The sequence below is a fragment of the Caretta caretta genome, chromosome 11, assembly GCF_965140235.1.
Source record: "Caretta caretta isolate rCarCar2 chromosome 11, rCarCar1.hap1, whole genome shotgun sequence".
Classification (NCBI taxonomy): Eukaryota; Metazoa; Chordata; order Testudines; family Cheloniidae; genus Caretta; species Caretta caretta.
Genome location: NC_134216.1, coordinates 63,910,928 through 63,937,938, shown reverse-complemented (window position 1 = coordinate 63,937,938; position 27,011 = coordinate 63,910,928). Strand labels below are relative to the sequence as shown.

General features: G+C 45.4%; 1 protein-coding gene across 2 annotated transcripts in view; it reads left to right on the top strand.

Moving 5' to 3' along the window:
* The window catches only part of PLEKHM3 (pleckstrin homology domain containing M3), a 127,631-nt gene that overhangs the window by 71,486 nt on the left and 29,134 nt on the right, over nucleotides 1-27,011 (top strand). For both annotated transcript variants that reach the window (XM_048869470.2, XM_048869471.2), the window contains one exon: nucleotides 6,166-6,229. In XM_048869470.2, coding sequence (XP_048725427.1) covers nucleotides 6,166-6,229 — 64 coding nt within the window. The remainder of the gene's footprint in view (nucleotides 1-6,165; nucleotides 6,230-27,011) is intronic.

Genomic DNA, 27,011 nt, shown 5'->3' with positions numbered 1-27,011 from the left:
TCACACCAAGGGCAGGGATGAAATGTCTTGCATGACTGGTGCTCTGCAGATTACATAGTGTCGTAAAAAAAAAAAATCACCAATTGGGAAACTTAGAAGACTGCATAGAATGCTAACTTATTCCCTTCAGTTGGAGCTAACCGTCTCCTAAGGTTTGCTTTCCTTGCACTGACTGCTTTTGTTTCGAGCACGTTATGGTAAAACACTGTGGAGTCTTTTAAACCAACAGGACTTCTGATTTCATTGTTCTCGGGAAGTGGCAAATCTAAAAGACTTGTTAGCATTGAACTTATGTTGTATGTCGCAAACTTAACCGTGACTTACAATCCAGTTACAACACAGCAGTCCTCTGGTGCAGATAAAAACACAGTTCCATCTTGCAGTGTAGATGAGACTGAACTGTCTCTCCAAATTATCTAAAAGAATAGGACAAGTTTTTTGGGTGCTGCTGCACTCAGATACTACTTGCCTTTCAGGTATCCCAGGGTCAGATCCCGAGGCAGCAGGAGATCAGGTCTTTGCTGTGGTGAGCCCCAGGACATGCTGATGTGGAATTTGCCACCTGTCTCCCCATCTCTATTCTGGTCTCCCCACTTTTGAAAGCTGAGTGAAAAGGACACAGTCAATTAGAATTTTTTTTAATTGACTACTTCTTTTTAATTCCTGTAGAGCATCCTTTAAAGTGGGATGACCTGAATATTTTGATATTCCTTTCACCATCATTTTATAAGAGTTTTTAACCACTCCCATTTTTGATGTTTATAAAGAATCTTTATGTCCAGGGAGAAAATAAGAGCTCTGAACTTGCGAAGATCCAAGCCCATGCTTCAGTCTTTGCAGGACTGAGATGTAAGTGACCCTACACAGGAGCAATGAAACAGACTATATCCAAAACACTGTTACATACACAAAGCAACATCTGTCACTAACTTTTTATTAATGCAAAGTTGCAATAAAATGTGAACATGCTATGATGTACATTACTTATTGTTCAGGATCAGGTAAATATTCAAAGAACCTAGTTAAAGATTCTGGCTTGCTGGCTGCCAGAAGCCCTTCTCTTCTGAGTACTCTAAAAAGGGTGACCCTACTGAGTCAGACCAAAGGTCCATCTAGCCCAGTATCCTGTCTTCCGACAGTGGCCAATGCCAGGTGCCCCACAGGGAATGAACAGAACAGGTAATCATCAAGTGATCCATCCCCCGTCACTCATTCCCAGCTTCTGGCAAACAGAGACTAGGGACAGCATCTCTGCCATTATGTGTTGTCTCTATAGAAGGTGCTCAGTTTTGAGGGAGAAGTGTGATTTTTTTTCAAGTTGATGGTGGTGGACTTCTTAAGATTGCTTCTTTTAGTTCAAAAATGTTAGTTTATGAATATGATCCATGTTGACCCTATATTTTATTCTTCCCCATTCACTCTTCCCCCATCCTTCTATTTGTATTAAAACCTCATCAGTTTGTTTTCAGTGCTTGTGTTTTAATAAGGATGGTGGTGTTTTTGCCTTGATTTAATTGTGGAGCCCCTTAGCACCTGAGCCAGGAGGGAATGACACATCATACAAGACAGTTTAAAAAACTAAAGCATTTTGGAAAGTTGTTTCACAATCAGAATTTAAACAATTTGCCGAATGTACGTAGTGCAGCCCCACTGTTGGATCTCCCTTGTGTTGTCGTATGCTGCACCAGGTGCTTGAAACCACTCCCAGTTCAGCTTCAACATGGTCACAGCACATTTGTTTAAAACTGCCCAGTGCGCGGACTGTGCCGCCCACTTTTAAACCCTTTTGTAGGCTGCAGCCTCCCAGGTGGAGTGCCCTCAACCCTTCTCGGCTTCGGTGGGATTTGAGGGTGTCCCATGCTCCACACAGGACATTCTCGACCCCTCGAAGGCTCGGGTTCTACCATTTTCTAATGCGGTCTGCGGTGCTGCTGCGGATGCAGGCATTAGCTGCCCAGCTGTTCATCTCCATCCCGATTCAACAAGAATACATTTCTATCATTAATAGAGAGATCGGACAAATATGAAACCAGACCATCTTTGCTTTTCCATGGCCCAGTTTCTATGGTAATGGAAATAAATGCTCCTCTCACTTGAGCACCTCTTCACATGCTCATGGCATTATGTTGTTGTGTGTGTGTCTTAGTCTTACCTAAGAGCTGGAAGGCATGCCAGCTTCTTTCTCTTAAGATGGAATTGGGAGGAAGGGGTAGTATTTCGCTTTCTCTCCAGCGCTGGCCACTGGCACATAACAGTAAGCACATTAATTTTGGAGTGTAAATTGCAAACTAATCCATGACCCAAAAAAGGGAGATGGGAACAGGAAAGGAATGTCTGTCACCTTGGCCTCGATTGGCTGAGGTCACCTTAAATAATGACATCCTAGTAAGTGGAGTCAGTCCTCACTTTGGTTTTTATTACATGTCTGTTATCACATGTGAGAGAGTGTTTATAGGACATAAAATGTTGCCCATACTTCAGGGATCTTATGACTACTCATTGATATCAGTCATTGACAACTACTGTCTAACGGGGGTTCAGACTTGACTTTCAATAACCTGAAAAATACAACCTTTCAGTAGCTAATTCTTTTTCTTAGCAGAAGCAGTGCTGTAAAGACTTCAACACACAATACAGTTCCTGCCAATGTTATTACTGTGTTGACTGACTGCCTGCATGATCAGAAGAATACGGTCGGGTGTTTTAATAAAATAAATTCTAGTTAGACTGAAATGTTGTTAGCTGGTTCAAAATGCTGACTTCTTAGTGATCAGTTTTATAATCTCCTACGGACAAGTCCAAAGCGCAGTGTTATCTTTGGATTTAGTTTTTGGAAAACGTTTTTGTGGCTGGCCCTTAACCTGTAGCTGAGGGACATATAGGGATTACTTAGCTCACAACTGAAATGTGTTTATCTCTGGTAAGCTGAACACACCTGTCTGTGCAACAGTTTAGGACAGGAAGTGAAGAATACCCTATCCATATGAAACTGCAGATAAGAATTAGGTAGATAGGATATAATTCCTTCAGCTGAAATATAGCTAGGACATATCCCTATTTGAGAAGAGTGCTGTGGAATCTTTAATAGCCACAAATGGTCAAAACCGTGGTTTTACAACTTGTCCAAAATATTGAGGCTAAACATTTCAAAGCCGCCCAGGGAATTTAGATACCACAATTTCCATTAATTTTAATCCAAGCCTCTCCTAAACATCTTGGAAAATCTCAGCCTAAAATAACTGTTTATGAGAACCAATAGAGCAAAATTAAATGAGGAGGTTTTATTATTTTTTGGATTCGCTGATGTTTTGATTTCCAATCTTTTGGCTTGATTTGTCCAGAAATTGCAGTTGGTACAAGATATTGTCAACCAACTGCTGTTTTGTCCAGATCTATATTTGTCTCTGTTTCTAAAACCTCTTCAGTGGCTTCCAGTGTAATTTCTAATGGATTTTATGTTGTTATTAAAGTTCTTATCAGCCCCTGAATACTTTTCACCTGTGTTTTCTTTGGGTTTATAATTGCTGTTTTGGTTCATTTCATTCCATCGGCACACCCCAATCTGTCGTAGAACCTTGCATTGTACTTTTATTAACGAACCCCACCAAGAATTCTTTCTTCTTCTTCATCATCATTAGAGCTTTGCCCTCCAGCTGCAGGTCCATGGATGTATTTTTGGTTTTGTATTTGCTTTGCAATTCGTGCTGAAAGCAACAGACTTTTGCAAAATAGTTGCGTTCATTGCAGGATTGACTCAGTATATCCCTTGCGCAGGACACCTTTGCATTGCCTTCATGCTGATCGCAGACCAATCTGATGTGCCATTTGTTTCCCTTTGCAGTCTATCTTGGTATGTATTTTTAATTAGATGCATTTCAGTTCTCTCCCTGCTTTTTACCATTTCCATGTGAGAAGCACAGCTTTCACTAGTCCTGCAAATATTCGCAGATCTTTGCAAAGTCGAGTCTGTTTCTTACAATATGTAATTCAGTCGCTAATTCGTCCATTTATTGTCTGCTGAGACTCACAAGACTTCATGACACAGATCTGTAACAGAAGGGTCCATGGTCTTACCTGACATCTTGTTTCTTGTAAGAAAAATTTGCCTTTCCTAAATAACATTCTTGAGTAGTTCACAGGATTCTTAACATTTTTGAATGACTTTGTCTAGCAGCTTGTTTTTCCTTCCTGCTCCCACTAAATCACTGGAGCTCTCTAGTGCTCCTGGACCTCCCATGTGGAATGGAGGGTTTCACCCTTTCTGATTTCCCACAATACCTCCTGCTTGAAAAGTGTGGCAGTCATCTCCACCAGTTCTCTGTGCCCCATTGCCTTCCAGACTGCAAGATTTAGGCAGCTCAATCGATCCGTTCTTGCCAAAGTTGTTTTCTTCTAATGCTACGTAATAATGGTGTGATCCACAGGAGTACAAGAGCTTGGTCTTTATTTCCCATCCCCAGTCACCCACCATGGGGCAGGAGTATGAAGGGTTATTTCCCTGTCAAATGATCTTGATCTTTATCCACTGACCGCACTGGCCACTGTTTGCAACTCCTTGATCCTACTCAGATGATATCAGTCTTCACTCTTCCCTGAACACCGGAGGGGAAACCCTGCATGAAACCCATGAAAGTCTGTTGTAAAAAGTAGAGATGGACTTGAACGAAAACTCCGTATTTGCACACCCCTATCCATTGACAAAGTGTGAATTTGGATCCCAGTTTCACCCGGCGCACTCCAGGGCTTCCACTGCTGCACGGCAATGTCCATACAGGACGTGACTGTACTGCAAGTTGGTGCGCTGCAGATTCACATCCTGGCGTGCCGGGCAGTGGCTTGTTGTGTAGACAAGCCCCATGCCGGCTGTAATGTAACTAAATTGCAAAATGGGGAAACAAAAAGTAGACATAACGACACAGGTGAATGGATGAACTGTTTAATAATACCTGCTGTTACATAGCACTTTTCATCCATAGATCTCAAAGCACATTGTAAAGGTCAGTATGGTGATCCATATTTTATCGCTGGGGAAACTGAGGCTTGAAAGGTGAAGTGACTTGCCCAAGGTCGCTGAGCAGGCCAGTGGCAGAGCCAAGAATAGATCCCAGGTTTCCTGAGTCCCAGTCCAGGTTGATAGCCGCTAGGCAACATTGTCTCCCTGACTGCTTACTGACAGGTGACCTGCCCATATCTGGCCTGGTAATCCAGTGGTAGTGCTGTGCCCTGTGTCAGAGAGAGAGACCCACCTTATAGATTGCCTGTTCCTTGCCTCTGACTTCTCGGAGAAGGCCAAGTAAGAGACCGTGACCAGAAATCATACCAAGTCCCTAGGAAGGTAGTGCACAGCCATACCACTAGTTCAGAGCTCAGGTATGATTCATAAAAATGTAGCTTCACAAATTTACTACTTGTGATTTTCCGTTTTAATTTTTAGCATGGGACATTTGAAGTGTGTATTTGGTCTGATTTGAAAATAAGGCCTTGTCTACATTAGAAAGTTTTACCACTCTACCCAGTATAATTTCAATAGTACAACTCCTGCTAGGTTGGATGCAATTATATTGGTTATGCTGGTGTTAGCTACTCCCATAAGGGAAGAATAATTACTATAACCAGCATAAATCACCTTTATACCAGTATAACTGTATCCACACTGAGGCTTTTACTGGTTAAAAAAAAAAAATCCCACCCCTAACCGACATAGTTATACAAATACAACTTTTTAGTGCAGACCAGTTCTTTATTACCAAAGCCTCAGAAACATTGAATGATTTTTTTTTTATTAGTCAACTCTTTGTTTGAAAGGCTTTTTCTTTCCACAGTATGAGGTTTCTACTTCTGTAACTATCATTGCACGTGCTTCCCTGACAGCTGTAGAAAAACTCAAGGGACTCCCACTGTATTAATTCTTTCCCTGGGAGAAGGTAAGGATGACAAATAAAAGAATCTTGTCCAAGCAGCTGATGCGTGGGAGGGTAACATAACTCCAACCCCTAACTACCACTGTATCGAACATCAGTACTGTGTAGAGTCCTTGGAAGAGAATGTACAATTTCCCAATGATGGCTGAAGAATTTGGAGGTCTTCCTGGTTTGGGAATTTTCCAGAGAAGAGTCTGTCTCTCAGAAGCTTTATGTCCACTCATATCTATTTCCCTCTTTTCAGAATCTTCCCCAGAGAATACCTCCTTCAGCAGATCCACCTGTATTCCCTTGCAGACCTACAGCAGGTAAGTTTCTTGCGCTGATTGTACCTTTCTTCTGTTTGCCCAGTAATTTCCCATCCTTTGCGAATGACAAGAATCACACGCTTTCCCCAGCTATTAAATGTGGTGGAGTTAGCTACACATCCCAATCTCTCGGAGGTTTGTCGTTTGGCATACAAATCTTGGCAAACTGGGTTTTTGGCATCAGCGCCAAAACAAAGGTTTATGCCACGTGTGTGCATGCTGGAACCAGGAACAAGTCTCTGCAATCCTTATACAAGGAAAACTCCCTCTTCCTGAGTCAAGACAACAGGGTTTGGACCACACAAGTAAGGGCTGGTCTACATTGGAAACTTACATCAGCACAGCTACATCTCTCTGGGGTGTGAAAAATCCACACTCCTGAGAGACATATCTACGCTGACCTAACCCCCGGCTTAGGCAGCGCGAGGAATTCTTGCATAAATTCGTTACCTCCCCTGGGGGAGGTGGATTAACTACAGTGACAGGAAGCTCCTCCCGTGGCTGTAGTGAGTTTCCACACTGAAGGGCTAAAAAAACACAGCTACCAGTGCCACTGTAGCAGTTTAAGTGTAGACATGGCCTAAGTTAGTCCCGATGGCGCAAGTGGATGCGTAACCAAAAGGAAGTATGTATGCATCGTTGGAGAGATGGAGTGGAAACCTAGGTAGAGTAGCTGTGGGGCAAATGTTGGCCTGGCCTACACTGGGAAATTGAGGTGTGTTAACACAGTCGCAGAAGTATTAATGAGTGTGGTGTTAAACTCTCTGGGTAGCTCCAGACAAAGCCTGGTTAGCTTGTCCCGATCATCCCTCAAGAGTCTCTGTCTGTACTCATTGCTGAGTAGTGTTAATTGAAGCTGAATGGGGATCCTGAGCGCCAACTTGGATTGGGCCAAAAGAAATCTGATGAGGTTCAACAAGGACAAGTGCAGAGTCCTGCACTTAGGATGGAAGAATCCCATGCACTGCTACAGGCTGGGGACCGACTGGCTAGGCAGCAGTTCTGCAGAAAAGGACCTGGGGATTACAGTGGATGAGAAGCTGGATAGGAGTCGGCAATGTGCCCTTGTTGCCAAGAAGGCCAACGGCTTTAGTAGGAGCTGCATTAGTAGGAGCATTGCCAGCAGATCGAGGGAAGTGATTATTCCCCTCTATTCGACACTGGTGAGGCCACATCTGGAGTATTGCGTCCAGTTTTGGTCCCCCCACTACAGAAGGGATGTGGACAAATTGGAGAGAGTCCAGCGGAGGGCAACGAAAATGATCAGGGGGCTGGGGCACATGAATTACGAGGAGAAGCTGAGGGAACTGGGATTGTTTAGTCTGCGGAAGAGAAGAATGTGGGGGGATTTGATAGCTGCTTTCAACTACCTGAAAGGAGGTTCCAAAGAGGATGGATCTAGACTGTTCTCAGTGGTAGCTGATGACAGAACAAGGAGTAATGGTCTCAGGCTGCAGTGAGGGAGGTCTAGGTTGGATATTAGGAAACACTATTTCACTGGGTGGGTGGTGAAGCACTGGAATGGGTTACCTAGGGAGGTGGTGGAATCTCCATCCTTAGAGGTTTTTGAGGCCCAGCTTGACAAAGCCCTGGCTGGGATGATTTAGTTGGGGTTGGTCCTGCTTTGAGCAGGGGGTTGGACCAGATGATCTCCTGAGGTCTCTTCCAGCCCTAATCTTCTATGATTCTTCTATGATTCTAACTCATACCTGCTTAAAGTACAGCTCCGCCTTGTCTCCACAGTTTTGGATGTGTTAGGCTTGGTCTACACTTAAAATGTAGGTTGACATAGCTATGTTGCTCACATTCCTGAGCAACGTAGCTATGCCAGCCTAACCCCAGCCATAGACAGAAGAATGCTTCCATCCACCTAGCTACCATTGCTCGGGGAGGTGGAGTTCCTACAGCGAAGGAAAAATCCCTTCCGTCGCTGTAGACAGCATCCACACTATGTGGCTATGCAGACATAACTAAGATACAGTAGTTAGGGCCTTGTTAGCACATGCCACCAAACACCTTCTAAGAGAACACTTTTTCCTTAGCCCCACCAGCTACTGGCTTATTCACATCCTGAGGCAGGAAGACGCTGCTTTATGGCTTATCCCTTATGAATTTTTTATCCTGTCTAACGCACCTTTATACAGGGTCACTGCATCCGCACTAGGTGTCGTGCTGGTATAACCGCAGCAGCACAGAATCACACCCTAACTGATACAGTTATGCCAGTATAAACGCTATCTATAGAGAACAGATTCGGCATTTTTTGCAAATTCTACCGCTTTCAAAATCTGGATTCGGGGTGGATTTTGAGCACCACTTAAAACACCAGGGGTGTTTTGAATTGGGAGTTTTCATATGAGCCGATTTCTCATTTTCACTTTGCATTTCTTGCCTTTTCTACTTCAGAGTGGTCACCATAATGTTTAGTTTGGATTTTGGTATTTCACTCCATTGTGTTCACTTTGCCCTAAAAGGAAAGGGGAGATTGCTTTAAAATGTAGGAATAACCCCTCGGGGAGTTTAACCCTTTAGTAATGTTTACATAGATTTGAGGCAGGAATTGTCTCTTTGTTCTGTGTTTGTATAGCACCCAGCACAATGGGGAGCTGGTCAGTGCCTGGGGCTCCTGGGTGTGATACAAAAAATGTGTTACCTTCTGGGATACAACAAATGAATAATAATGAGGCAATTAACCAGACACGTGACTTAAAATCAGGCTATCTTGGGTTACTGTAGCCTTCGATAATCAACCAGATGTGTCCCAATAATACACTTCTTTGCTTCAGTCTGTGCTAAACAAGCTAAACGGATAGTCTGCTATGCAGCACCCGTATTTCAGCATGGGACAGATGGAATGACAAGAATTAGCTTGGCAATAGGAATTGAGGGGAGTTGGGAATCCCAGTTTTGTGTTGCAGCAAATACACAGCGACCCAAAGCTGAGGCAACAAGTAGTTTGTGGGCTGGTGCAGTTGTGGGATGGGACTAATTCCATATTTTTAAAAAAGCCAGTCATCTGAGGAATAAAACTGCTTTCGTGGCTTTTCAGGATTTGCTGCTGTCTCTTCTTTCATAATCAAACCATGAAATCACAAGCTGCTTAAATCAGAAGTGTCAGTCTCCCTGGTGGGCCAGTCTATTCGCCCCCAGTGCCTTGTAAGCTGCTTAATCAGTTCCTAACATTGGCAGTAGAGATTTAGAAGCAATCAGCATTTTAGCAAAGTCCCTGTGGGAGTGGGGATGGGCAGGAGTCACAATGCAGCCATTTATTTAGCAGTTCCTTCCGACATATTTCTTTGTGTTTATTTGTATTTGCAATCTTCCTACCCCCCTTCCCCTGACTCCCCAAATTTATCATGGTTAGAAGCAGTGTAATTCAATTACTGTTTCTGCTGGGGCGGGTTAAATTGGATTTAGCTTTTAATCTAGCTGTATCCTTGTTGTCGGCCTGGGGAGTCTTTTCCTCATTTCAGAGTCTCTACATTTGAAATCAGGTTGCCTATTTCTGTCAAAGTGAAACCAAGATGAGGAGGAGAGAGATAGAATGGAACTAAGAGAGGAGCATTAGTGCCCTTAAAGACACTGTTTAGCCCCCATATCGTACTTTGCCATTGTTGCTGGTTGTTGGCTGCCAGTGTGTGTTTTTTTAAATGCCTGAGTACTTCCCCTATTTTTGATTCCTCCCCTGCTCATTTCCTTATATCCTGGGATTGTTTTAACACTCTGCCCTGCTGTCATGTAGAATGTATGTGTTGGGGGAATTAACCAAAAGGTTTATTAAAGGTTAATAGAAAGATAGGGCATGGTGAGTGAATTAGAAAAGCAGGGAGTGGTAATCTGCAGAAATGGTGCCCTCTCCCCCGAAGTGACTCCAAGCCATAATCTGATGTATTTGCCCTGCAAAGGGCTCTTTAAAATGCCCAGAAAACAAGAAACCTCTCTCTGCTGGACAGCTGTGTTTTTATAAATGTGCTATCTGGGGGGCTGTTATTTGCACGCTGAATTTGAGGGTGCAAGAAGAGAGCTGAATGAAAATTCATTTTTGCCTGAGGTGAAGATGGTGATGCACAATATAACTGAGAGGGAAATCTAATTTAAGACTCATGCCTGGTGCAGTGGGGGGTCCTGGTGTCTGACTTGTGCTTCTAGGTGCTACCACAGTACAAATAACAAACAGGCATCTTGATAGTAAGATTCCAGCATCGCCACTCTGTCTGTGTGGCTCCGTGTGAAGCGAAGGGAGCAGCTGCAACATGGTTGAGAGCTCTTTTTGTTCAGAATATCACCGGGTTCAATCACCACTGGGATGTGTGGTCTCTACCGTCCATTTTTAAGTTCTCAGCCATTTTGACGTAACCATTGTACCCCCATGCTGTGTACAGCTGCAGTAAGGCGTGTCTCTATGCCCTGCCAAGAGTCCTGGAGCATTGTGATATCAGAGTTGACTCAACATATCCCCACCCTTACTGTACAGTTAATTTGTATGGAATGGTTTCATTGGTTGTATGAGGGAGACCACACAGAGAGTGTGAATTACTTGGCCCATCTGCCGCTCTGTGTGTCCATCCGCCACCCACACAAATCAACACAGATCTCCCAGCACAATCCCCCGCCCGACACAAATCCGCACAACCACCCACCCACACAAATCAACACAATCACCCACACAACACCACATGATAACCCTGAACACACACAGTTCCTCACCACCTCACATGCGCCTCATTCACCACCTGCAAAGATCAACACCAATGTCCCAGCACAACCCCCCAAACACAGATCAATGCAGCCAGCATACACAGTAACCCCAAACACCACTCTGAAGCCCAGAATGTCTGTTGAGTCAGTGTGAAATGATGGAAGCAGCTGCAAACCTGCCTGAGAGTTCTTTTTGTTTAAACTATCACCAGGTTTCATCATCCCTGGGGTTTGCTCTGTGTTACTGACCAGCTTTTAAGTTCTCAGCCATTTTTGGCTTTTTTGACACATGTGGCTTTACAAATTACACTTGGGTGACAGCCTAGGCTTCTGCTACTTGTAATTAGCTAATGGTGGGGGGGCTTTTATTGCTGTGATCCATAAAGATGGGGTGCTGGCCTAGTGCAGGAGGGCTTAGCCTAGGAAGGAAAACAGCCAAGTAATATGTCATTAGTTTTGGAAAGCTGCCAAACTCCTAATGGGATAGCGCTAAGCGAGCACTTTGCTCATTCACAGACACAGCTAATGCAGATGTGAGCAACCTGGCAGGCCTGCCCTTTAACCAAAGAGAAAACAGGTGACGTTCTTTATTCACAGAAGGATTTTTTTTTTTAATCAAGTTCTCACAGCAAAACAGTGCCCCAGTTGATGACACCCAATCTTACAGCTAGCTTAGCCCAGCTACAGGAGCTTGGGCAGCATGTATTCTTAGTCTCTCCCCAAGCCTGATCTCTTCTTCATTGTTCGCACAGGCATTCACAGGCAAGATAACTAATTAAGAGCATTCAGATTTAACAAGCAGAAAAACAAAGTGTGACAGCTCACCTATTCTGCCCCATTGGCTATGGTTGTGTTCCGCTCCAGCCATGGCTCTTCATAAGCCCCTGAGAGTAATCTGGTGTGAGTCAGGAATGAGGCCTCTATTAAAACATCACTAAATCTCTGTTAGCTACTTTATCCAGGGCTATTCCAACCAATTAAAGACTTAGATAAGGGGACGTTCGGGTAGTAAGTGGTAAATATTGACCTAAAATGTTATGATGATGATTTTTAGCAGATGTAGTTCTTGTGACAGTTGATGCAGTTCTCACTACTTGGACATTTTGCTGGGTTCTAAATTAACTGTAACCATTCAGGGAAAAGACCAAAGGTGTCATTACAAACAGCTCAGTGAAAATATCTGCTCAATAAACCAGGGTGGCCCAGAAAGCAAACAAGATATCCGGTTAAATTAAAGAAGGCTGTATACAGTAAACAAACCACTAACTGACTAGTATTCAGAAGAAGTGTCCCCTATGGGTAGAATATCTTTTATGGGGATTTCTTTTACCTTCCTCTGAAACATCTAGTACCAGCCGCTGTCCGAGACAGGATACTGGACTAGGTGGACAATTGTTCGGATCTGGTTCAGCAATTCCTATGCTTTTGTTGAAATGTTTTATAAATGTAATATTGTCTGATAACTAAAAATGTGAAAAAAATGCTTCACCAAAGCCTGCATCTCACCTGAGCTATGCTCCAGTGTCTTGTGATGACCGAGCTAGAAGCACTTTTGAGGAGCAATACAAATGCTTTCAGGGCCAGTTCACTTTTCTAACAATCTCAAATCTTTTGCCGGAAAGGCCAGCTTTTCTATTCTGTCCATCTCTCTTGCTAATTGCAGTACTGTTTTCAGGATCACAGAGAGTGGGGAACTCTAATTATTTTTTCCTCGCAGTTCGTGATCATTCAGCATGTCTGACTGTTCTATCCTAGTATGGTTATTGAGAAATGGTGTGTGGTTGGGTTATAATGCAGCGCTTAGTGACTAAAACCCAGGGCTGGCAGTCTCCTTTTCCACCCAAGGTACTAACTCTGAAACCCACGTTTTTCCCATAAAATTTGCAATCCGTACACCACAGACTTTTTCTAGCCTAGCTGATCTGAAGGTATACATTGTCCCCAAATGTGAAATAGTTATGGGTAAGGACAAAGTCACAAAGTTCAGCCACCAGGTTAGCCGTGACATAATAGCTCATAATTAGCCCGATAATGTCACGGCTAACCTGGTGGCTGAACTTTGTGACTTTGTCCTTACCCATAACTATTTCACATTTGGGGACAATGTATACCTTCAGATCAGCGGCACTGCTATGGGTACCCGCATGGCCCCACAGTATGCCAACATTTTTATGGCTGATTTAGAACAACGCTTCCTCAGCTCTCGTCCCCTAAAGCCCCTACTCTACTTGCGCTATATTGATGACATCTTCATCATCTGGACCCATGGAAAAGAAGCCCTTGAGGAATTCCACCATGATTTCAACAATTTCCATCCCACCACCAACCTCAGCCTGGTCCAGTCCACACAAGAGATCCACTTCCTGGACACTACAGTGCTAATAAACAATGGCCACATAAACACCACCCTATACCGGAAACCTACTGACCGCTATTCCTACCTGCATGCCTCCAGCTTTCACCCTGACCACACCACACGATCCATCGTCTACAGCCAAGCTCTGCGATACAACCGCATTTGCTCCAACCCCTCAGACAGAGACAAACACCTACAAGATCTCTGTCAAGCTTTCTTACAACTACAATACCCACCTGCAGAAGTAAAGAAACAGATTGATAGAGCCAGAAGAGTTCCCAGAAGTTACCTACTACAGGACAGGCCTAACAAAGAAAATAACAGAACGCCACTAGCGGTCACCTTCAGCCCCCAACTAAAACCCCTCCAACGCATTATTAAGGATCTACAACCTATCCTAAAGGATGACCCAACACTCTCACAAGTCTTGGGAGACAGACCAGTCCTTGCCTACAGACAGCCCCGCAACCTGAAGCAAATACTCACCAACAACCACATACCACACAACAGAACCACTAACCCAGGAACTTATCCTTGCAACAAAGCCCGTTGCCAATTGTGCCCACATATCTATTCAGGGGACACCATCACAGGGCCTAATAACATCAGCCACACTATCAGAGGCTCGTTCACCTGCACATCCACCAATGTGATATATGCCATCATGTGCCAGCAATGCCCCTCTGCCATGTACATTGGTCAAACTGGACAGTCTCTACGTAAAAGAATAAATGGACACAAATCAGATGTCAAGAATTATAACATTCATAAACCAGTCGGAGAACACTTCAATCTCTCTGGTCACGCAATCACAGACATGAAGGTCGCTATCTTAAAACAAAAAAACTTCAAATCCAGACTCCAGCGAGAAACTGCTGAATTGGAATTCATTTGCAAATTGGATACTATTAATTTAGGCTTAAATAGAGACTGGGAGTGGCTAAGTCATTATGCAAGGTAGCCTGTTTCCTCTTGTTTTTTCCTACCCCCCCCCAGCTGTTCTGGTTTAACTTGGATTTAAACTTGGAGAGTGGTCAGTTTAGATGAGCTATTACCAGCAGGAGAGTGAGTTTGTGTGTGTATGGGGGTGGAGGGGATGTGAGAAAACCTTGATCTATGCAGGAAATAGCCCGACTTGATTATGTAAAGAGTTGTCACTTTGGATGGGCTAGCACCAGCAGGAGAGTGAATTTGTGTGGGGGGGTGGAGGGTGAGAAAACCTGGATTTGTGCTGGAAATGGCCCACCTGTTGATCATTTTAGATAAGCTATTACCAGCAGGACAGTGGGGTGGGAGGAGGTATTGTTTCATATTCTCTGTGTGTATATAAAGTCTGCTGCAGTTTCCACGGTAAAGATCTGATGAAGTGAGCTGTAGCTCACGAAAGCTCATGCTCAAATAAATTGGTTAGTCTCTAAGGTGCCACAAGTACTCCTTTTCTTTTTGCGAATACAGACTAACACGGCTGTTCCTCTGAAACCTGTCATAAAAATTAAATGATCTGCCATCAGATCACCCTCCAAAACAGTCACCCTGCCTCTCACTAGTGATTAAGCCTCTCAGATATTTTCCTGTGCCTAGGGCTCCTTTCCTTGCCACAGTCACTCCACTTCAGTGTGGTTGGAAACTTTATACCTCAAAGATTGCCAGCTCTGAGACTTCCTTCAACTGGGCCAGCACGAAACGCCAAGCAGAAGACTCTCTGGAGCAGCTGATATTTCAGGCGAGTATTAATTTCCCAAATTGCTGGCAGCTCGAGTTACATTTAGTGGTAATGACAAGATTGGCCAGCTTTCTCCTTTTACCTCAATACTTGGGAACAAGGGAGTTGCTGTAATTCAGCGTGGCAACAGGACTGGTACACTGCATCAGGCAGCAGAAGGCATTTTACGGTTAGAGAGAATTTTGGATCGTGAAGGAGGCTAAAGTCATTGTGGTAGATGGTGGCCTGGGAAATGAGTGGATATGAGTTTAATTAGATATGTCAAGGTCTTGGCTATTTTTTTTTTATTTTTTATTTTTTTTATTTCTGCTTGAACCCCAAATTTGCAACAGGGCTTCGAAACTATATTCAGCACATTAAAAATTAGATCTGTAGTCAGACTCCCAGGCCATCGTGTGGGGAGAATGCAGTGGGACCTGCCTGCTGTAATGAAACTTTCTTTAAAACAAACAAAAAACAGTGTGACTGTATTTGCTTGTGCAAAGTGCTGGATTGATATCTCTGGAAACTGAATTATTTTCAGGTACACCTGGCTAGCGGCAATACAAGCTTCCCCACATTGTCCCCTGCACTGTTTTGAAAGGCAGTAGATATAGATATGGGGAAGTCCTTGTTATCCTTATTGAGCCTGTACAAAAGGGGAGACAATGATTACTAATGAGAGTGGTATTTACTGTGATGTGAACGTTGGTTGACAGGGAACCAGACTGAGTCCACACTCATTCTACTCTAGCCATCGAACAGCCACCAGGTAGCGAACAGCTTTTGGTGGCTACCACTCTGGCTTGGATTTGAACCAGCATCAAAACTCCTTTTTCAGAGGGGGTAGAAGCAATGTCCTGGATTGTTGATTTCAATGCTTTGCTTCAGAGGCTCCAGGCTGTGCTGTCTGGCTGGACACATGGCGCTGGCTCCCCCTTTGCACCGGCATGACCATATGAAAGACAGCAAAGCACGTTACTTCCCCTTATGCCGTTGGTCAATGTAGGCATTGCTGTGGGTGTCACCAGGATGTTTCACAATTGCATATTGCAGGGAGAGGTGACCCATGGGAATCTCTGTATGAAAAACATGGTCCATGCTGGGAAAAGGTTTGAGAAGCCCTGCATCACAGGATGCCAGTTGTGAACCTGGTTACAGTGAACCTCTCCTTGTAGAGAAACCATTCTGCAAAACAAATTCTTTCATTCTATCTACTCCATTACCATAGCGTCTGAGCACCTCACAATCTTTACTGTATTTATCCTCACAACACCCCTGTGAGGTAGGGCACTGATATTATCCCCATTTTACAGATGGGCAGTTGAGGCACAAAGGGGCTAGATGACTTGCTCAACATCACAGAGGAAATCTGTGGCAAAGCAGGGAATTCAGTGCAGTCTCCCAAGTCCCAGGCCAGCACCCTGACCACTGGCTCATCCTGCGTCTCCATTCCAGGAAGTTTGACTGCCCCACAGTGACGGCTGCACCTTATGTTATGTTGTGGTTTTTGTCCTTCTTTGCCACACAGAACCAAGGGCCCGATACGGCAAACTCGGAGTCACAGCTTGAAGGATTGGGCTCTGACTGCATTCCCATCCCTCAGATAACACATTGCCTGTCCAGCCAAGCCACTGACTCAGGACCCTTTCTAAAAACTAAAATGCAAGTATCATTTCAGGTTTGTCCCCTTCAATGAGATAAAGGCAAAAAGGTTTTAGAAGGTGACCTGGACATACATCAACAGTAGGGGTTTCTGAGACGCCCTGAGGTGCAATGTCCTTGATCTTTCGCTCCCCGGGTAGGTCATGTCTTGGTAACAACCGTGTTCCAAAAGGCATCTCCTTAAAATAAGATGAGCCGAACAAATGGTTCCACCCCTGTGCTAGGCGGAAATGTTTCTTGTTCACAGTGTCAATCATTAAGTGCACAGCTGAGCATCTAATTGCATCCTAGCTTTTTTTTTTTTTTTTTTTAGATCAGGTGCATCCTATGTATGTATTTGTGTGTGCGTCTGTGTGTGCACACATTTTCAAGTTAAGGAAATGGTTCTCTGTTCCCTAACATGCAAATTCCCAGTACACTTTATGCCTTGTTTGATTAACACAGCCTCTGACCTTAGTTTCAATACCTGCTTCTTAAAACCACCTATTATTCATCCCCACTACCAGATGAGGAGAACGCCCAGGTGTGACGGAAATTACATGTAGTGATGCCATCTTGGAGCCTTGAAACTAGGGTTGCCAGGTGTCCGGGGTTTTTTTGGAACGTCCAGTCGAAAAGGGACCCTGGTGGCTCCGGTTGGCAGAGGGCTGGCAGGCTCCCTGCCTGGGTCTGCACGGCTCGCAGAAGCAGCAACATGTCTCTCTAGCTTCGAGGTGCAGGGGCGGCTAGAGGGGTTCCACGTGCTGTCCCCGCCCCATGTGCCGGCTCGACAGTTCCAATTGGCCAGGAACCACAGCCAATGGGAGCTGCGGGGGCAGTGCCTGAGGGCAGAGGCAATGCGCACCATGCAGAGCCGCTTGGCCATCCCTACGCCTAGGAGCCAAGATATATGTTAAAAGAAAAGGAGTACTTGTGGCACCTTAGAGACTAACCAATTTAACCAACCAATCTAAGGTGCCACAAGTACTCCTTTTCTTTTTGCGAATACAGACTAACACGGCTGTTACTCTGGAAGATATATGTTGCCACTTCTGGGAAGTCCCCGAGGTAAGCACCTCCCGGAGCCTGCACACTGCACCCCCTCCCGCACCCCACCCCCCTGGGCCAGCCTGGAGCCCTCTCCTGTACCCAAACCCCCTCCCAAAGCCTGCACCCCGGACCCCCCTCTCACGCCCCAGCCCTGAGCCTGCTCCCACACCCAAACTCCGTCCCAGAGCCTGCACCCCCCCGTACTGCAACCCCCTGCCCAAGCCCGGAACCCCCTCCTGCACCCTGAATTCCTCCTTTCTACCCCACCCCGGAAGCTGCACCCTTAGCCCAGAGCCCGTACACCCTCCAACACCCTGCCTCAGCCCAGAGCCCCCTCCCACTCTCCGAACCCCTCAGCTCCACCCCCAGCCCCGAGCTGCCTCTTGCACCCCAAAGCACTCAACCCCAGCCCCACCCCAGAATCTGCACCCCAACCCCCTGCTCCCGCACCCTGAACCCGTTATTTCTGGTCCCACCTTGGAGCCCTCACCCCCTCCTGCACCCCAACCCCCTACTCCAGCCCAGTGAAAATGAGCAAGTGAGTGAGGGTGGGGGGAGCGAGCGACACATGGGGGATGGAGCGAGCCGGGGCGTGGCCTCGGAAAAGGGGCAGGGCGGGGCAAGGGTGTCCGGTTTTGTGCGATTAGAAAGTTGGCAATCCCACTTGAAACCTTGGGGGAAAGAAGAAAGAGGCTGGGGAAATGAAACGTCACGAATGTGAAGGTTGAAGCTTTGGCACAGGAGTCACCTTGTGGAGCTCCGTGTGGGTCTGGCACCAGCAGTTTCAAACCATGCTGTTTACTCTGAGGCGCTTTGGCTCCTTCTTCCTTGTGTCAGCTTGAGCTTTTTCACCGCATTGCTTGGACGTGCTTCATGAGGGCCTTTCTTTTTCCCCACTCTTCCCATAAATTATATATTTGCATGTTACAGAGAAGCAGATGATCTTTATTATCTGTGGATCTTATGGGGTTTTTTCCTGTTCTCTCTCCCCCATCTCAAAAGGTATAGACTGATTTCCTTAGGTGGAATTTCATGTTAACACAGTGGCCTGTTCATAAGAGGAGACTGTGTCTCATTTCACTGGAGGGCCATGCAGTGCTGTATGTTCAGAGAGGGTTTCCAGGTGCAGCAAGGGAGAGTTTTATCGCATATAAGGAAGCAAGTGCACCTTGCCCGTTGCAAGGCATCTCAAAGCAAGTTAGCAACGGACGTTTAATTGAACTGACTCTGTTTTCTCTTTAATTCTTGCCAGTGTGTATTGCTAAATTTCCTTGGGGGTGGTGTTCTCAGCTCTGGGTTTGTTATTAGTTAATGCAGCAGAAGTTCATTCCTGTGCAAGACAGGAATTGTGTGGGGGAGGGGAGCAATCGCGATTAAGATTCCTGGCGTCCGGTCCCCATCCTGCACACAGCGCTTGTAGGACATGGATGGATGTTCCCAGTTAGTGTTGAAGCTCGTTGATGCCTACGGCAGTTGCTGTGTTATCAAGCTAAATCTTACGATTTTTCTTCCTGTGTAATGGGAAAGTTGCATTTCTCCAAGTCTGCTGGAGGCAGCTGCTAACTTGTGTTTAGTTAAAATACAGCCTGTTACAGAGGAGAAACACGGCTCTCAAACACATGCAAAAGGAACACCTCCTTTGTTTAATTTGTTCGTAGCACCTACCAACTTCATGGCCCCTTGCACGAGGCACTGTATTACGCACGTATGAAAAGACAAACCATGCCCTCACTAGCTTACAATTTCAATATGCTAGATGGGTGAAGGGTGGGGAAAGTGGCACAGCATAAAACAGATGATTGGGAATTAATGAATAGAAAGAGTACAGGACTTGACAAGGGTGACACAAGGAGTCAGTGGCAGAGCTGGGAATTGAACCCGCCTCTCCTGAATCCCAGCCCAGTGCCTTAGCCACAAGATCCTCCCTTTTCCCCTTTCATCTCTACTAAAGATGAATTGTGTATTGAAATTGTAACAAGAACATTGTAAAATTCAGGATCTGGCAAACTGAAAAAACTTCCAGGAAATCCATCGTTGGCAACCTAGGAAAATCCTCACCTCCTCTCGCCTCACACTCTCTCACTCCTTATCTGCTCCCTCACTCGAAATGGTCAGAAACTTACTGGCATGTATTTTCCCCTCCCTTGTATATTTGGCTATAACTTGTGTTATCATTAACTAACTATATTACGACACACTGGTTCCTGAGTCCACAGCTTGAAGACCTTTGAGTGAAATCCTGGCCCCACTGAAGTCAGTGGGACGTTTGCCGCTAACTTCAACCAGAGTTTTACCCTTTGTGTTTCAATACCCCCATTCCCACTCTAAGAACAGCATAAAGAACCACTGTTCATAGTTAAGGCCCTCAGTCCACCCTTCCCTCACCCAGGTCTCCTGATTTTTTCAAGGAATATAGTGCATATCACCTGTAACAGATGAAGCACAAAGAGAAGAGGCTGAAAACGCTTTCTGAAGCACATTGCAACATCAGGGTTTTTCTTTTAAATCTTGTGTCTTGGCTGCCATGGAGGTGAGGAAAGAATGCTGGGGTATGTACTTCTCCACAGTGTCCTTACCGGCAGAATTTTTGTAGCAATGGACAGATAAGAGCTAGTAGGCTAAGGCTCAATTTGGATTAGATGGTGTTGATTCTGGGGGAGTGAGGGAAACCTCCAGAGGAGGAGCCAGAAATTGATTTAGATGATGGTTGGAGTATAGAAGTCCTTAGATCATAGGATGCTCCATGAGTTTCCTCCTTAAGGCTTCCTTCTTTCATGAGACAGACACTAATCCACAGTATTTAAAGGACTTCTCCACCATTATATTGTATAGCTAAGGATGATGATTGAGGTTAAAATGTTTGACACCACTTCTGGTTTCCCAGTGCTTCTTGTCCTTTTTGTGTCTCCCTCTTACGCTGAATAAGCCCCTCAGAGCAAGACCTGTCTCTGTCAGTGCGTTGTACAGCATCAGGTATATTCTTGGCCTTGATAAATAATCATAAACTTTATTTCAAAAGGATGAAGGGCTGGGACAATGCTGCCAAGGTTTGAATCTGTAATTCTAGATGTTCTAGGGCACCGTTTCTCAAACGGGGGTCCCTGAGGGTACCCGAGGGGGCTCCATGGACCCCGTTGATCAACTCCTCCCCCTTCTTCTATCTCCAGGAGATTTTAGGGGCTAAAATTCCGGCAGTGCAGCGGGGCTAAGACAGGCTTCCTGCCTGCCCTGGCTCCGCCCCACTGTCAGAAGCACCTGGCATGTCACTGTGGCCCCTGGGGGGAGGGCAGGGGGTCTGCACGCATTGCCTCTGCCCCGAGCACCGACTCCGCAGCTTCCATTGGCCGGGAACTGCGACTAATGGGAGCTGCAGGGGCAGTGCCTGCAGGCGGGGCAGCGCACGGAGACCCCCTGACCACCCCCCTACTCCCCCCCGCCTAGGAGCCGCTGCCAGAGGGATGTGACGGTTACTTCAGGCGGCTCCCGAAAGCAAGGGCCACCTGGCTGGAGCCAACACCCTTCACCCCCTCCTGCACCCCAACCACCTGCCCCAGCCCAGAGCCTGCACCCCTCCTGCACCCAAACTCCCTCCCAGAGCCCTCACCCACTCCTGCACCCCTGCCCCAGCCCAGAGCCCACTCCCTGAACCCCAACCTCCTTCCCCAGCCTGGTGAAAGTGAGCGAGAGTGGGGGAGAACGAGCGACGGAGGGAGGGGGGATAGAGAGAGCAGGGGCGGGAATAGGTGGGGCAAGGGTTAGGCCTTGGGGGAAGGCGTGGAAAGGGGGCGGGGCCTGGGGCTGAGCAGAGGGACTTGGGGGTCCACGAAAAAATTTAAATCAAAATGGGGGTTCTCAGATAGCTAAAGTTTGAGACCCCCTGTTCTAGGGATCACATACCACTTACCCCATCCCCTCTGTGCCTCACTTGTGTCTACATGTAAATCCAGTGGAGGGAGAAGTTGAACAGATTGTCCAATGCTCCAGATGAGGTTTATTAGGCAAACCAGTGTTTCTAAAGTGAGTGCCTTCTAATAAATGTTATCTTCAGGGAAATACACCAGCCCCTACATAAGTAGTTAATGTTACTGCCTCAGTGTTGGCTTATAAAACAACTTTATCACGTCTGTGACGATAATGATTAACAAGCTGATTTACAAGGGTGGGGTCACAGAGGCATTTGGCAAATTTACTGTCTTGCAGTGGCAGTTATACAGTATCTGAGTTTTACGTGTTCTCACCTCTGTAACTGAAATACTTAACCCTGGACTGCTCAGAAGTTTTGCAGTCACATGAATGAGAGTGTGCAACTTGGCCTCACTTGTGTGTTTTTAGTGGCTCAGGAAGCTAAACATCTAGTAATACAAGTTCAGAAAATTTGGGATATTCCTGGTTTTCTTACCGATGTTTATTTTCTGATCATTCTTCCACCATGGAATAGTGACAATGGCCCAGATTTTTAAAGGTACTTGGGTGCTGCTGTGCTCACTGTTGCAATGCCTCACTGATTTCAGAACCTTAACCGCAAGTGCCTAAATCCCTTTAAAATTATATTTAGGCTCCTAAATCACTGAGGTGTTGCAACGCCAAGCACAGTGACACCTAAATACCTTGTAAAAATCTGGGCCAGTATGTTTCGAGAGATGACATTACGTGATGTATCATGGTTATTGTCATTGTGTCACACCTCAGCAGGCATGTGTGGCATACATCTAGCATACAGAGACATACAGAGAATTCTGCCCTTAGTTCAGGTTGTACGAAGGTTTCCACTGAAGTGCTGCTTTTGTCCTCACATCCTCATTTTCAAATGTCGTATGTCCTTTTTTAAAAAATCCTTTCTTTTTTTGAAGTTTTCTATTTTAATTTTTATCCTATGGTAACTCAGAAATAATGGCCCACCAAGTCCAAACTAGTTTGATTCAGGAGCCCTTGATGCAATCGAATACAGTGTGACTTTTTCAGACGTTCAGGTGCTTATTTTTTGGAGTTGCTCATCTTGGAAATAGGGATATATGAATTCTCTGGTGGTCTCGTGCAAACTTTATACTGTTTACCAAAAGTCTTGACAATCTTTATGCAGGTCACCAATGATATTGGTGTCATCTGTCCTATGCAAACATCTGGTGTGCTTCACAAAGTTAGCCAAAGGTACACAAGGATTGCTGTACATCTGATAAACCCCACAAGTACAAATCATACATGGACTTCAGTGGAGGTTACAACTCTGGTTCCTGAAATATTCTTTCTTATCTGGCATTGTTAGCAACTTCCTCCCGCGTACCCCCACCCGCCCACCCACACCCACACACACACTGGGGAAATGTATGAATGCTCTAAGTTTTTTCAGACATCTGACAGTTTTTAGAAAGGGAACCAAAGTGGCCTTGATGCAAGGAGCAGGAATTTCTGTGATTCTGGACTTGAGTGTGAGGATGTGTGGATGAAAGGGTATTGAGGCACAAACTGTTAAGCTTTGCAAGTTTTGTCAGCCCCCTTCATGGAGCTTGGTGGTCTCAATTTGCAGGGAGTTTGGCCAATCATTTCTTTTTGTCCACTTCCAGTTTCCAGAGATTCACTCTCCCAGTACATCTCTGTTGAATAAAACCATCTGAGTTGGAGGGTAATTCAGTCTCCATCTTGTCCAATCGATCCTTGGGCTCTCTGTTGAGGTTGCCAATGCAAGGGTGCCAGTTACAATGTCTGTTCTGACTGGAATGTCTGTTCATGGGGAACCAAACTGAGTCTACCAACAGATCACCAAATAGTCACCTACCGCTCATACTTTCAGTCACCGGCCACTGCGGCTAGGCTTGAACCAGTGATCTAGAGGTGAAATGCTCTGCTACTGTTTAGCTGAGCCATCCAGTCCCCTAGTTAATTTTTAATATTAGAAAAATTATTGCAACATTGTGTTCACGCTTTTGTAGTGCGGATGGATTGTGCAACCTTCACTCACATAGGTAAGCACTTACTCATACAAGTAGCCTATTGACTTCAAGGGGACTAGGATGTGAGTAACTCCTCATCAGTGTCAGTAAGGCATATTTCGGCATATTTCTCTGTTTACAATAAGAATTTGAATTACAACAGATTAAAAGCCTATAGCTGAAAGATATTCAGTGAAGCTGGGCAGGACAATATTTATTATATATATTAGTCTAAAAGGACAAGATAAAGAAGTGAAAACCGGACTAATTCCTGCTATAGAAGAGTCAGGCAGCCATCAAGGGCTGCAGTCGTACTGACAAGCAGTGAAGCTTTCAACAAGTTCACGTTACCATTCATGTTCACATTAATCTGATGTCCACAGGGATTTCAGATTGAACAATAGCCCTTGCTCCCTTTCATCTTCAGCATCCTCCAGGTTTTACAAAGCTTGGTTGCTCCTTACAAATTACATCCAGGCTACTACCTAACCGAATGAACAACGCAACAGAGAGAGAGAGAGAGAATACAGAGAAGAGAGAAGTGCTTGAATTACATGTTTTCATAATTTCTTGACTTTGCTGGGGGTGGCTTGTGTGTTTTAAAAGTCACTTAGGACAATTCCTTTGTCCTTTCTGGGCTGGGAAACGTGCCATTTGTTTGGTACAAGAAACAGCATGCATTTTGTTGATCAGAGCTTGTCTACACAGAACGCTAGTGCACAGCAAATCAGGGTGTGAATCTACAGGTACTAGCTTGCCGTTCGAGTGACATCCCATTACTCCTGTAGTTGTCAAGGAGGGTGCTGTAATGTACTATAATCGCACCAATTTTAGAATAGCCATAAGGGGATGGCTCAGTGTCTCCAAAATCATTTACAGATTGACTAATTGGGCCATTTTAGTGAGGGAACTGCTGCGTGTTAGCTGGGACCCCCCTCACCATAAATAAATCCTGACACTCTCAATGTAAAATGCAGTAAGGAAATCGTTTTAAAACATACCTCCACCACGTTTTTTAACACGCTGCAGAGTTTGACTTAAAAGGCAGACTTTTCCTACACCCTCAATCTGTGATCCCCACCACAGGTGAAGTAGAACTTAAACCCCAGCAATGGTTATTTTTTGGTTAAAATTATCTGGGAGATTTTAAAGCTTTTTTCATTATGTGTTGAGACTCTTATATTACATACAGCACCTAGCCCAGTGGGGCACCGATCTCAGTTTGGTGCGACTGTAAAACAAATAATAATTATTCTGAGGAGTGTCATGATTTCCAGTCTCCAAGTTCTCCTGCTCCAGTGAGTGGCATGTGGCTTTAAGTTTTAATAATATAGCTTAGCAAGATTTTCTGTCTCATATAAAATCAAGAGGCTCCATTTTTTCCCCTCAAACATAGAAACCAAAAATTACCAGCCATGGTCACATTACTGTAATGGAATAAATGAGCCCATGGTAAGTATTCTATGAGATGTGAAGAGTCCTTTTTCTTTTCTGTTCTGGTCAGGTTCTTATACCACACACGTCCCCGTGGGGTCTGAGCGCCTTCCAGTAAGGCAACATTTGCTATTTTAAAGAGCTTGATTGATCAGTTAGATGGATTAATGATGGGTTTGGAAAGAAGTGTCCTCCCTCACGCTGCCTTTTTCTCCTAATTATTGTGCTTTTCCTTGCAGTGGGTGTAAATGTTGTCGATTGGCCAAGGGAGGGTGGAAGGGGAGAGCTGAAATAGGTGGATCGTGTGAGCCTTTTTCCAATCCCACAGACCATCACTGGCTGCGGCACTTGAACATGACACTGCAGTTTCCCTGTGCAACACATTGAGTAATAAACAGCTGCACTTGAGCTGTGGTCTTGAGAAACCAACATGAGGCTCTTGCTCGCTCTCCTTTTTCTTTCATATAGTTGTAATTTTTGATCGCTCCGCAAGAAAGCTTCAAAGCAAATTGATGCTGCCTCCTACCCTAGAGTGCCTGAGGAGGAAGAGCCCTTCCTCACCAGTGCACCTACCCAGAGGCCAGGCACAGTGTGGAGTGCAGGGGGTTCAGTTTGCATTGCTGGCCATCTGGATGGCCCCTGAAGAGTTGTTTCTATGCCTGGGGAGGACCAAGGCCAGGGATCTGCCCTCAGTGCACTTGGATGGCTGCGCTGGGGGGAGCACCGGTTTTACAGATGTAGTGAGTGGTGCCCCTCCCCATGTGCATCTCCTCCTCAGTGAGCTCTGGCACCGGTTAAGAACTACAGTCAAACCCTTCTCGAGCACTATGGCAACTGACCTACAATGCCAGCGCTGGGCTGCTCCCCACCCAATGAAAACCAGACTTGTGGGCTTGTAAGTAACAAGTATGGCCTCAATAGACTGTCACATCGCAAAACTAAGACGTGTTAGGTTGACATGCAAGCTGGGCTGAATAGAGGCCTAGTGAGTGAATGATCGACACTGGCTCCTGTCGTGGGCACCTCAGTAAAGTGTTCAGGCTTCTAACCTGTGATGAGTGCTGATGGGGCACTCCTGTTTTCACCACAGTCACACAGGCCAGTGCATTAGAGCCCCTCAGGTTTGAAATCTAGGCATCTAGCTGCTTATTTAGGCAGTTGACTTCAGCAGAAGCTGTAATCCCTCAGGCTCCTGATTCAGGGGCTAACTTTGAACACCTGGTTTGAAACTGTGGGCCACAGTCTCCTTAGTTCGTCCTGGAATGCACAAGCGCTTCTCATTGGTGGCTGGACTTGTGTTTCAGATGCTCCCCTACCTGCTCTGAAAATGGGCCATATCCTTTCCACCTGCACTCACCAGGTTTTCCGTTGAGGGGCACTGAGAGGCCGCACCCTCCACTAGGATGCAATGAAAGAAAACTTTAGCTACCTCATGTCTTAACACTAAAAGCGTCTACTGAAATATGGCTGCGTTGTTGCAGCACAAGATGAACATGACTCAAACATGTTCATCACAGACCATTGCTGATCAGTGGATAGGACATTTCCTTGCAATTTTTTCATTTTAATGTTTGTAATTAAGGGACCACGGTCTTCTGTCTTGAGGAAAACAGGCTGGTTCCCCTGGGAAGGACTCTGTGGCTCCTCTTTCTTTCTGCTTTTAACCCCTTGGGCTTGATCACCCCCCCTTTCTGTAGGGGACTGAGAGGAAACAAAGTCTGCTATATCCCTATCTGACTAGGTTCATTTAACACACCTCCTCCTTTCCCCATCTATATGTTTTCATATGGCTCAGGATCTGTTTTCAGCATATATTTGCAGGACTTTCATCCTGGGACTCGGTCTTCCTAGTGCTGAAATGTCTAAAAATCGACGTCTTGGGCCTCAGTCTCTCTCTAGAGAGTGCTTGGTTACAGGTCCCATGCTCCCTTTCCCTCAGCCATAAGATGCCCATTGCAGAGGCATTATGGT